This window comes from Palaemon carinicauda, chromosome 21 (genome assembly GCF_036898095.1).
Source record: "Palaemon carinicauda isolate YSFRI2023 chromosome 21, ASM3689809v2, whole genome shotgun sequence".
Classification (NCBI taxonomy): Eukaryota; Metazoa; Arthropoda; class Malacostraca; order Decapoda; family Palaemonidae; genus Palaemon; species Palaemon carinicauda.
In genome coordinates this window covers 35,432,903-35,446,547 of record NC_090745.1, presented here as the reverse complement: position 1 = coordinate 35,446,547, position 13,645 = coordinate 35,432,903, and the positions used below count along the sequence as shown (strand labels likewise).

Below are 13,645 nucleotides of genomic sequence, written 5' to 3'. Positions count from 1 at the left end.
CTCCTAAAAAAAAAAAAAAAAAAAAAAAAAAAAAAAAAAAAAAAAAAAAAAATCTTTTGGAGTCCACAGCTAATTTTATTTTTCTTTTGTAATACAGTATTGTCTCTTATGATAGTTATTTTATTATTTTTGTTTGCAGATCAACATGCTCGCTATATTTTCTTGTTATCAGTTTGTTTTTAATATTTTTTTAAAGGTACAATACCCATTTGCCATCTTGTTATCTTTGTATTCTAACTTTATATCTTTCCTTTATTTCTTTCTCCTTATTTGTTTCGCTTCTCAGTAGGGTTGCACCTTGGCTAATAATAATAATAATAATAATAATAATAATAATAATAATAATAATAATAATAACCTACAGGAGAATGCAAAGAATTTCATACATCTAACTTTTATTTTGAAATTAGTCTTTCGATATACACCAGAACCTCTTTGTTGATATGGATGACAACATAACATTCTTAAAGAAGATTCCTCATTAGAGGACTCAATACCTTTTACTAAAGAATCAAAATATATTTATCGATTACCACATCTTGCTTTGCGTCGTCCTCCTGTATTTTTTCGGCGTGTTTTACGCCATTCGCTCAATTTTCTTTTGTCACCGAAAGCAGTGATTTTTATTTTTTTTAAGTAGGCCTACCCTTTAATCTACTATTTGAATTTTATTATTTTTTTTCCCTTTTGTTTTTGCTACATAGGTCTTCACTTGTTCCCAAATAATGTTCAATCGGATGGTGTTAGCAATAGTTTGGAGGAAGACGAATGACCCTGTGACCATTTCAACTACAATTTTACCAATCACGTAAGCGTTATCAATATTTAGGGAACATTCCTCGTCCACTTCCAAAAGTTGACATTTTAACACATTGTCTCTTGGTGATACGCTTTTTGATGAGCCATTTTCTTATTTGTGCCTCGTTGTTTGGTGCTGTTAGAGGTTTATCTTATTTTTCTTTATGATAAGATGCGTTACCATTACAATTGTGGAAGATGGGGATATATTCAGTAGCAACTGCTTACGGAACCATTGTTCAAAATTGCGATACTATTAATTTGACTGTGATAGTATTTTTGCTTAAACTGGTTGCTTCTGCTATGCGAAAAATTGCTTTACAAACATCAGTAATAGGACCTCATTTCTGGTTTTCTATAGCAAAATATTTCGAAACATTATAAACAATCTTTCGCGCTTTACCAGTAAGTGCTGAATCCGTACTGTTGCTCTGTATGGGAATGGATGACCTTCCATTCTGGCTGACGAAAAGTTTATGATGCTTTTTGTGTCTCTCCCTTGATTTACTAGAATCTTTGAGACATCTCTGTTTGGCATTTTTAACTCTCTCTCTCTCTCTCTCTCTCTCTCTCTCTCTCTCTCTCTCTCTCTCTCTCTCTCTCTCTCTCTACATCTCGGTATGGAGCTCAAGCAGCAAGCTACTTTCGTCGCAGGTGGTTCCTGCCATTACCTGCCCGCAAGGCAAGGGAGTTTAATAAGGGATACTTTCTGACGAAAGCCGATTAATGAATGTCCATCGTTGACCTGAGAAACTATTTCCAAAAAGTGGCAATTTTTTGTCTCGTTGCTTTATAGTACGACTGAATAATGTTACAAATCGATAACAATTTGAAGTTGAGTTTTTATAGAATTAAAGTTTAACACCTCAGATAATTGCATTCACTATAACCATCAAATTGCATCCTTTTCTCTTTATTTCCAAAACACAATGTCGGAAATAGGGTATGTGTGTTTTTGTCTTTAGGTACATCTCAAACTTCTTCGTAAATTTGAGAGTATGGGAACAAAGACACATCTCGGGGATTTTTGTGTCCATTTCTCCACGCATATTGCCGTGTGAAGCTCATGCACCTGAAGCACATGGATGGAATCTATTTGAGATGATAAAAGAAAACAATTCTTTTTCTTGAATACGAAAATAAACTTTTTTTCCTACTGCTGTGAACTCAGCAATAAATGCATGATGCATAAGTGCACTGGCATATAGATTATTTTCTATTCCGATAAGGGGGTAACTTGAAAACATGGGGGGTAGCTTGAAACCGGTTTCAAAGTACCTCCTCGGTAATCTAAAACCGGATTAAAGTTACCGGGAGGGGGGGAGCCTGAAACTGGGGGTAGCTTGAAACCTTTACACCGGTTCTTCTAATTTCACTAAATCTTATTATATCTCAATTTATTTCTCTCAGTTCTTATAGTAGAACAACAACATCCTCTTGCCTTGACTGGGTCCGGATATTCTATGTTGGAAGGTTCACTTTCCAGAGGTGTCCTGTTCTAGTCCAGAGATATTTAGTAACCCCCGCTATGTTATGTAACTGGCCGCTATCTTTGGGCAGTCGATCCTTTGCCGCTGGGGACTAGGGACCGAGATGGGGTTGATTTATGAATATGTGGGTTTTAGTGCAGATTGATGATGTTGGGAGATTTTTGTCTGATCTTTCACAGCGATGCGTACGCCCTCTCACCGTGTTGAGGTATCCCCACTCAGAATATATATATATATATATATATATATATATATATATATATATATATATATATATATATATATATAAAGTTATATATATATATATATATATATATATATATATATATATATATATATATATATATATATATATATATATATATATATAATCTAAAGTTTTTGAACCTCATTTAGCAAAACGTCTTAATAGGTTTGCTGAAGGTAACCATCTGTTCCCTAGCTTGCAATATGGTTTTCGTAAAGGCCTTGGAGCACGTAATGCTCTTCTTACAATCTCCAATGCTGTACAGAAAACCCTTGATTGTGGTTATGAAGTTCGTATGATTGGTCTTGATTTTAGTGCAGCCTTTGACTGTTTTAATCATGAGGCCCTTTTTTTTCAAACTCAAACAGTTGGGAGTGGTTGGGTCATTTCTTAGCATCATTATTGAATTTTTAAGCAATAGGTCGCAGAGAGTTGTTGTTAATTGGCACCATAGTAAGTCTGGGAATGTGATTTCTAATGTTCCTCAGGGTATTATTCTTGGCCCATTCATTTTCATACTATATACACATGTAGATCTGGGGTTGCTGAATCCCTTAATAGAGATCTAGCTAAACTTTGTACATGGTACAAATTATGGGGTATGAAGTTGAATCTTAACAAAATTCAAAGTATGATTGTAAGTAGATCAAGGACAGTGGCTCCTCAACATCCAGTTATGAGCACTGATAATGTTTCTTTAACTCTGCATGACTCTTTTAAAATATTAGGCGTGGTTCTCGACAGCAAAATTACTTTCGAGAAACACATAAGGCCTGTGTCTTCTTCAATTGCCCCAAAAATTGGCCTATTAAGAAAATACTGTAAGATTTTCGGTGATCAATTTATTCTGAAGAAGTGTTTTAATTCTTCCATTCTGCCTTGTTTTGAGTATTGTTCTCCTGTCAGGTCTTCAGCTGACGATTCTCATCTGAATTTGTTAAACAGAATCTTACGGTCTATTAAATTTCTTATTCCTGATCTAGATATTAATTTCTCGCACCATTGTTCAATTAGTTCATTATGCATGTTACATAAGATTTTTTTTATAATTTTGACCATTCTTTACATTCAGATCTTCCCAGATAGTTCCATCCCGTTTGTAATACGAGGCATGCAGTTAATTTTAATAGTCATGCCTTCTCCATCATGTTCTTCGATACTACACAGTATTCTAGAAGTTTTATTCCAGTAGAGATCAAGTTGTGGAATGATCTTCCTAATCGGTTAGTTGAATTAGTGCAACTTCAAAAGTTCAAACTTGCAGCACATGTTTTTATGTTGAACAGGATGACATAAGTCTTTTTATAGTTTATATATGAAATGTAAGTTTTTAATGTTGTTATTGTTTTTTAAAATATTTCAACTTAATTGTTCATTACTTCTTATATCGTTTATTTATTTCCTTATTTCCTTTCCTCACTGGGCTACTTTTCCCTGTTGGAGCCCCCTTGGGCTTAAAGCATCTTGCTTTTCCAACTATGGTTGTATCGTAGCTAGTAATAATAATAATAATAATAATAATAATAATGATAATAGTAATATTAGAAATAATAATAATAATAATAATAATAATAATAATAATAATAATAATATTTATATATATATATATATATATATATATATATATATATATATATATAGATATATGTATATATATATATATATATATATATATATATATATATATATATATATATATATATATATATATACATGAATATACAAATTTCTATCTCATACTGGTATTGAACGCTACCCCCTTCAAATGAAAGGCAAGGTCGCTACTAATCAAGCCATCAGAGGCTCTAAAAGAAGTTGGAACCTTGATGCTAACTGCACTTCAGGTTTTTACCTGGTGAGACATCAGTCTCATACCAGCGATTTTTCCCCGACTTCCAAACCTACCAGGTGTCACAATTGATAGCTTTTAATTTAAATAACCCCTAATGAGTCAGTATGGGAGAAAGTAACACAATATCGTGCTCAAATAGAAATGAATTTCTATCGTACTGGGATCGAACCCTAGCCACCTCAAATGAAAACCAAGGTCGCTACCAATCATGCCACCAGAGACTCTAAAAGAAGTATGAACCTAAGTGCTAACTGCACCTCATGATTTACTTGGTGAGACTTCAGTCTCATAACAGCGAGTTTTCCCCGACTTCCCAACCCACTAGGTGACATTTGAAGGGGCTAGGGCTCAATCCAAGTATGAGATAGAAGTTTATTTCTATTTGAGCATGATATTTTGTTGACTTTCATCCATATTGACTTATTCTGGTTAATTCTAATTAAAAGCCTTTTTCTACAGAAGAAGGCCAATAGGTGGGGCAAGCCGTTGGCCACCTGCTCGAGTACTGCACCAATAGCGACATCACTGGCATTGGTGGAGCGAGAGGGGGATGTGGCACGGGAAATTAGAGAGAAGCAGCTGTTGATAGGGCATTCAATGCATTGTAGAAATCTGCTTCTTAAAAGGGACCCACTTTAGGTCTTTTGACTTGCCCTTGAGGATGGCGTAGAAGGGGGTCAATAGCGGCGGTGAGGGCTGGCAAGAACTGGTGAAAATAATTTATAGTGCCCAAGAATTCTTGCAGTACTTTGACGGTCGAGGGTCAGAGTAAGTTCTTAACATCTGATACCTTTTCTGGGGGGGGGGGGGTGAATGGACACCTTCAGGAGTGATGCGGTGCCCCTAAGATCAATACTTTGTTGTAATGGATTGGAAGACCTTTCTGTTGTAGGTGGTCAAGAACAATGCCTAGATGATGGAGGTGTTCCTCTTTGGAGGAAGAGAACACGAGTAATCCTCATAACATTTACAAAAGGGGAGGTTAAGATGCATTCTATGAGATATTGAAAAGTGGCCCTGGCAAGTAGGAGGTAACGTCGGTGATGTTTTGTAGAGGTGACGACCATAGGCTTGAGGCAAAGGCCCTTTTCTTCCATTCCAACAAACATTCGTTTACTAGCTACCGAACAATCTGGGGCCAAACTCCTGAATCTGGCAGACACCAGGGGCCCTGTCATCTAGATATGGTGATAATTACCGATCTTGGCAGGAACCAGGGGCATTTGGAGAAATTCTCCAAATACTTCCGGGTATCACGGTAAGAGGTGGGCGTATGCATCCGTTAGTGTACCGGGTATGACAGTAAGAGGTGGGCGTATGCATCCGTTAGTGTACTGATGTGGAGTGCGAGGTTGGAGGGGCCGGGTTGAATAGATGTCACTGAGTATGAGTCCTCGTTGACTAAACGTTGATGTGCCGCATCAACCAGGAGGTGGAAATGGGCAAGAAAATCCACACCAATGGGTGGAGATTTCATATTCATTGCCAGCTACCAGATGGATGCCAAGAGGATTAGAATGACTACATCATTTCCTGGAGATGGGACATTGGTAGAAGGGAGTGGCAATCACCAGTGTCTACCAAAAGCCACACATAAGTACCTGGATCATGTAAAAAGAAACGTTTAGTGATAGGGGAAGCCACCACCACAAGCCTACTTATAACTAACTTTTTTGGCCACTAGCAACCATCCGCACATTTTCCCAGAGCAGCCCCGAATTTGGAGTTGTAGTAGTCTAACTACAGCCGTTGGGCATCAGAAAGTGGCTGTAGAGGTCATTGGTTGGGGCGTGAGCGAAGGGCAACATAACTGGGTGGTGAATGGGGAGGGGTCTGTGTCCTACCGCATTCACGTCATCTTCAGTCGGTGTTAAATGGTTGGCCTCTTCGTCAGGAGTGGAGGCATTGATGGAGGTCTTGAAGGTGATGAAATGGCTCTGCATAAGGGCTTCGACTTTGGTCATCAGATCCTTCATGGGCAAGGTATCAACATCAGGGATGGCAGCGCGTACAGGTTTTTGTAGGATTCATATCCAAAGGGCATGAAGAAGGTTCGCTTCCTGAGGAGAGCTGTCTGCAGCAGGTTGCAGGCAAGCGATACTGGTCATTTCCCTGCGACCGAGCGAAGCCTTTTGTTTCCCCAATGGTTGTTGAAAGAGCTGAAAAAGCTTGGCTATATGGGTGGCTGGCAATGGTGAGTACTGCTCCAGGATGTATGTTTTCATGGTGTCATACTGTAATTTGGCGTCTCCTTGGTCGCAAAATCAATCGAAGATTTCTGTTAAAATGTCCTCTGGGATCGCCGCAAGGGCATAGTCTACTTTGCTGCTTGAGTGAATCACGACCTTGATGTGAAACTGAACTTTGGTGCATTGAAATACGGCAAATGATTCTCTACTGTCAAAGGACCGCAGTTTCATTAATGTGGTGTGGATGGAAGAGTTAGGTTCATTGGACGGCATCATCAAAGTGTAGGGCGCAGTGGCGAGTGGGAAGGTGGTGAGCAACTGGTCACTCCATGGTTACCAATATGGCAGGCTGCGACTAGGTTTTAACAGAGAGACCTTGTTTATTAACATGACATCACAAGCTTATATACAAACAGTTGAAGATAACAGTGACATAGAAACTTTAACAATATGAGGCATGCAATAGCAAGCTTGAACCAGTTTTCCTAATATCAGTGCCAGAGAGAGCGAGATAGAGATAAAAAGATCATTCAATTACAATATATGAACATGTATTTCATACATGTGCATTACAATCCAAATGTAATGGATGATCTAAATTTTGAAAAATCTTATGCAATATGCATAAAGAGGTAACTGAACGATTGTGCTAGAGATTGATATCCAGATTGGGATAAGGAATTTAATAGACCACATGTTTCTATCTAAAAAATTGAGATGTGAGTTAGGTGAAGACCAGTCAGAAGAACGTTGCTTGAAACAAAGTAGAATGAAAGAATTAAAACATTTTTTCAGGACAATTTGGTCACTGGAAATCTTAAAAAAGACCTTTTCAATAAGTGAATTTTTTGCACAATTGAAAAAGAAACATCCAGGTGTGCTTCTCAAATTTAATTTTACAATCAAGAATCACACCTAGATTTTTATATATGATCTAAATAGTTAAAGAAACATTGTCAATGCAAAGATCTATATGATGAGAAGCCACTGTCCTCGACCTACCTGCAATCATACTGTGAGTGTTATCAGGGGTCACCTTCATACCCAGTAATTTGCACCATGCACTAATTTTAGCTAGATCTCTATTAAGGTCTACATTCAGGAAATGGAATTGATGCAAAAAGAGTAGCATCATCAACATATGCAACAAGCAGGATTTCTAGGCCAAACTACATATCACGCATATACTGTATAGTATAAACGTAATGGGGTCAAGAATACTACTCTGAGGAACGCCAGATATTCCATTCCTATATTTGCTGTGGTGCTCCATCAACAACTCCTCTCTGCAATCTACAGCTTAAAAAATTAATAATGATTTAAGAAAAAAGCACCTTTTCCCATCTGTTTAAGCTTGGGAACATAGGTCTGATATTTAGAACAGTGAAAGGCAACACTAGAATCAAGGCCAATCATATGATCTTCCTGACCATACTCTAAAATACTAAAATGGTGTAAAAATTGGTTTGGCACATTTGAATTAGAAGTGAAAAAAAAGATTGTTGTATGAGGAATAAAAGGCGGACCACCCCTGAGCTATGACCTTAACCTCAGTGTTTGACGTATCTTTAATTTCTTTGTGCTATTCTCTAACATATGAGTATATATATATATATATATATATATATATATATATATATATATATATATATATATATATATATATATATATATATATATATATATATATATATATATATATATATATATATATATATATATATATATATATATATATATATATATATATATGTAGGTATATATATATACATATACATATACATATGTATCACTGACACTCGTGATTTCAATCAATGTGAATATCAAGCACAATGGCATTTAATAACAAATTCTATCTAGGGAATATATATCCACTGGAATTCATTTATGGTAATAGCTTCTAGCCGGCAGAGATTCGAACCCCTGCCTTCTCAGCCGAAACCATGCCTGCAAGGACTCTACCAACTGAGCCATTAAGAGAGATATACGTTTATGACAAGTTAACGTACATATTCCTGTCGAATTCATGAATCTGTTCATAGACCTGAAATAAACCTGTCTCCACCATGATAGCTGAATTATGAGTTTGCACCAGGTTATTAATGATGAATATATATTACTAACACTCGTGATTTCAATCAATGTAAATATCAACCACAGTGGCATTCAATACCAAATTCTATCTTGGGAATATATATCCACTGGAATTCATTTATGGTAATAGCTTCTAGCCAGGCAGAGATTCGAACCCCTGCTGGTTCAGCCGAAAACCATGCCTGTGAGGACTCTACCAACTGAGCCATTAAGAGAAATATGAGTTTATGACAAGTCACCGTACATATTCCTGTTGAAATCAGGAATCTGTTCATAGACTCGAAATAAACCCATCTCCACCATGATAGCTGAATTGTGAGTTTGCAACACGTTGGGGATGAATATATATCACTAACATTCGTGATTTCCATCAATGTAAATATCAACCCACAGTTATGTTTTTGTGATATTTGCTGTGCCTTGAAATAGATAGTCAATAGCTGTAAGAAATTATACGAGGCAACCACAACACCCTCATAAATAAAGTACGTTCAATTTCTAAAGCATACGCAAATAATACTAAATTATAAGATTCATATTCTTGGAAATTCACAAGGCTTGTACAATCTTAATCTTTATAAAAAAAATTGCCAAGTTTTTAGCGTTTCAGTAGCAAGAAAGAAATAAACAATTTAAAATTGAAAGTCGGAGACAACGTGTTGTGAGAATCCAAAGTGAATTCATGGTAAACTTATTTTCGTAAAATGTAATGAGGTAATGCCACAGCTCCAAATACAGACGCTTTAAAAACCACCATAGATTGGAGAGTACTTGTATTACTAGACTGCTTTAAATATTACAACATATCTCAAATATAAGGACGTGCATATGTTCAGTATTTGATTTATGCAACGTCTTTAAAAAGTATTTGATCATTGTTGCAACGTTTTTAATCTAAAACAAAATTTACAAACGTTCTAGTTTTTATTCATCAACTGTAAACTGTTGATAATTTGTACGAGTATGTTGATTTTCATAAATTGATTTAAACGTTTCAATAGTATTGCTTATTACTATTTTTTTACATTAGTCCGTATACCCCGCTATTCAATTTTACGGCAAATATTATTAAATCCCGAAGCATCATTTTAATACTATACGCTACTTTTTGTCAATTTAAACTTAAATTGAAACCACAATTTTCACCACTAACGGTACTTCACTCTACGCTCTGCTTTTCAGGACTCCTGTAACTTTGTTATTGATTGGTCAGGTATTGATGCTGTTAATTCTTTTCTTTTCCATTGTCAGTCACGTTTGGATCTGGAACAGAATATGTTGATAGATATTAAACTGATAAGGAGATGTATATAGTAAGCCATTTAGTCATGGGGTACCAATGTCACTTTTCACTTCCTGATGTCTATCTCCACTAGGATGAAAATATTCTTTGTACCTTTGTCTTCAATTTTAGGTTTAAGAGAATTTCAATGTTTTTTATCCAACATTTCAGAAGTTCCCCTTAAAACTCGACTGGGGTTTAACGTAGATTATTGGTTTTAGAACTTTCCCATTTTTATTCTTTTATTTAATGTAGTTATCTCAATCGATTAAAATCTGTAGTTCAATTTTTAGGGCCACCTTTTTGTAATGTTTGTTAATTTTTTCTATTATATTAATAGGTAGATTTTGTACTACATAGTTTCTAAGGAAGTTTGAATTTGGTAGGTGTGATGTGGAGTTGGAAATGGATTGCAATAGGTGTTCTTGGTGATCACTGAAGATAATAGTCAGATATTGCCTATTGTGTGTGTGTGTTTCGTTCCGTATGCCGTAATGTAAATTTTTCAGCATTCATTATTGTAAATTGACACCAGTTGTTTAAGCTGTATAATATAGAATTTTCAGATAAATCCCTTTGCTTGAAACTTTTTATTGTCTCTCCATGTTGCCTTAAAAAAAACTTAACACATCCCCAAATTATAATCTGAATTGTGTAAGAGTTTGGAAATGGATGACTGATAGCCTACTGCTTTATGTTTTTCAACATTCATTGATGCTAGATCTTCTGGACTGAAAAGTGTTGGGGTTTTATGCTATGAAAAGGCTAATTATGAAAATGATGTTAATTGTGGTTTTCTATATTTAGTACTGTGCATTTTATAGTGTACATTTATAATGCAAAACTACTATTTGTTATTATTATTTTTAAGGATTACCGCAACTTCAAGACATACAGTGCCCGCTGCGTCAGCGACATGAACGATGGGGAGAGATACATTGTCTACGCTCAAACCCACTGGTGAGTTGCTTGCTTGCATTGAAGTGTTACAGGCACTACTGTTTATGCTGATTCTGTCATTGCGCATCTGAGTTAACTGCAGTTCTTCTTCTAGTGGTTTTACTATCGTCAATTGTAGAAGAGTAAATGTGTTTATGTAAGAGCATATAATGGTGGAAATGATATTGTTCTCTATTGCCAGTGGCCTGATTGGTTACCTAACAAACCTCTTAATTTTACTCAAGCCTTTTTGGGCACCTATTACTCAAAACACCATATTCCTAGAGGATGAAGGAAAGGTCTTGATGCCCCTGGAGAAAGCCCCATAAGTTATTAGTTCAGTTTACTTTGTTATACCTGATTTTGGATCTGTTTATGAGACTACTTTCATTTTTCCATAAACAGATCATTTCTGTTTTCATTTCACTTTTAAATTGAATATCTTCGTTTATGGTGATATCATAATTCGCTTAGTAAAGATTATTGTACCAAGTGGTTCTCTTTCCAGTGTGAAGTTACAGTAGTAGGCATACCAATTATTTAAAAGAAAAAAAATACTGCCCTTTTTCCATCCCCTTTTCAGTATTCCTGATCTGCGGTTTGTTAGCAGTGATCTATCATATTTTCTAGGTTTTATTCTAACTTAAGGTTTTATTACTTAATTGTTCCGTTATAAATAAATTAATTTTATTCCTTCTCATTTTTTTCTGATCCAGGTCTGTGAGAGTTATCATGGGCTGGTTAATCTCTCGCTTTTAATAATAATACATAAATGTACTTTTTCCTTTTTATAATCTAGTATCAATTAAAAGTTTATTTTTAAGCATTAGAAAGAGGATAAGTTGTGCTTTAAATTATTTATTCAGTTTCCATACTTTTATTAATTCGTTATATAAGTTGTAAATTTTAGCTTTGTGATGTTTAGTTTCCCTTTTCTGAGTAAGATATAGAGTTACTTTGCTTAATATTTTATTCTTAGATTAGATAAACCTAAGTCTGATTGCTTTATTTTGGTCATAGATAGTTTAAAGCTGAGCGTGATTGTTTTATGTTTTATATTTCAGTCAGATACATGAGTAAGCTTTGTGTAAGTGTATTATTTGTATGTAGAACAAAATTTTGTCTTTTTATTATGAGTATATTTCATCCACACTGGATTTTGCTGATGAAAAGCTTGTGTGCACACCGATGAACTGGATGTTGTTCCTGCTTAGTCTGCTGAATGGAAACCAATTTTTTCTTCGGTTGTCAGGCCTGTCAGATGTCTTGTGCTGAGCTCCTTTTATTTTTTCTTATTCTGTGGGGGTGTTTGTACTTTCCTTATTATAGAGGATGTTAAGCTTGTTTACGTAGACAGAAGTGTCCTGGCAGAAGCATAACTTGGGACAGTTTTATGTCCGCTTTCTGTGGACCCTCATGCATGTTAGCTAGCATACCCTTTTTCCAGAAGGTGTGGAAGGTGAGTCTCCTCTTGGATATTGACATTATTCAGAAGACTGTGGACTGTGGTCTTCCTTGAGTTGGTCATCTTAAAGTCATCATCTCACTGTTGTGGGTAACTAACTGTGTGGGAGGCATTAAGTTGTAACTGAGAGACAAGACGAATGCAACTAACTTTATTTCAACGGATAGCTAATTTATATACAATAGGTCCAGAACAAGATGATCACAAAAATTCAAAGAAAATAATTCATGAACAAACAGGGTTAAACAGTTTGTATTAACAGTGAGGTGTAGAGCAGATATACAGTAAAAAGGAAAATACTATTTCAGTGTACAAGCGTGTGAAACACGTACAGTACATGGCACCCCCTTAAAACACATACATGTCAAATGGGGTGCCTTGCTCTTGAGAGGCGTACTGTAGGCAGGTCATCTTGCTGGATATACGCAGGTTTTAGGCGATCAATGGAGATCCAGTCTTCTTTCCCACGAATGTTGAGTAAGACAGCATTCGGATTCCGACATATCACAAGGAAAACGCCCGTGTAAGGGGACATTAGCGGTGGCTTGCTAGTGTCGTTGCGCAGGAAAATGTGCGTTGCAGAATGCAAATCTGACGGTATGTGTTTCTTTGCCTGGGGGCTTGTAAGTCTAACAACATGGAGTAAATTTTCCCACAATGTGACATAGGAGCTGAATATTGTTGGAGGAGGTTGCAAACGGCAAATAATTCGACCGGAACGACCAACAGGTCGGCTTACACCATTTCAGCTGCTGAGACATCCTGGGCATCTTTAGGAGTGGTCCATAATCCTAGAATGACCCAGGGAAGCTGGGTAAACCAGTTGGAGTCCTTGCAGCAGGACATCAAAGCTGCTTTGAGGGTGCGATGAAAACTTTCAACCATTCCGTTAGCAGCAGGGTTGTAGGCAGTTGTCTGATGTAGGGTGATTCCAGGTGATTTGCTAATGATATTCACAATTGAGAGGTGAAAGTGGTACTCCTGTCAAAAGTAATATGCTCAGGGATACCAAATCTCTATCCATCCTGAGAGTAAGGCATAGATAGTTTAGTGGTTCTCTTTCCAGTGTGAAGTTACAGTAGTAGACCTACCAATTATTTAAAAGAAACGTTACAGTTCCCATGGGAATGGCTTCAGACCAACGAGTTGAATGGTCGATGACAGTAAACAGGTAATGATGTCCTTGTGATTTGGGTAGGGCACCTACTACATCAACGTTAATGTGGGCAAAGCGCCTCTGAGGTTGAGGAAAGGTGCCCACTCCTGAATCCGTGTGTCATTGTACTTTT

The 13,645-nt window shown here is 36.3% G+C and overlaps 1 protein-coding gene across 1 annotated transcript in view; it reads left to right on the top strand.

The window, feature by feature from the left end:
* Positions 1-13,645, top strand: part of LOC137615268 (uncharacterized) — a 341,120-nt gene that overhangs the window by 237,194 nt on the left and 90,281 nt on the right. The window contains 1 exon segment of the mRNA XM_068344996.1: positions 10,824-10,912. Within this exon segment, the coding sequence (XP_068201097.1) occupies positions 10,824-10,912 (89 nt within the window).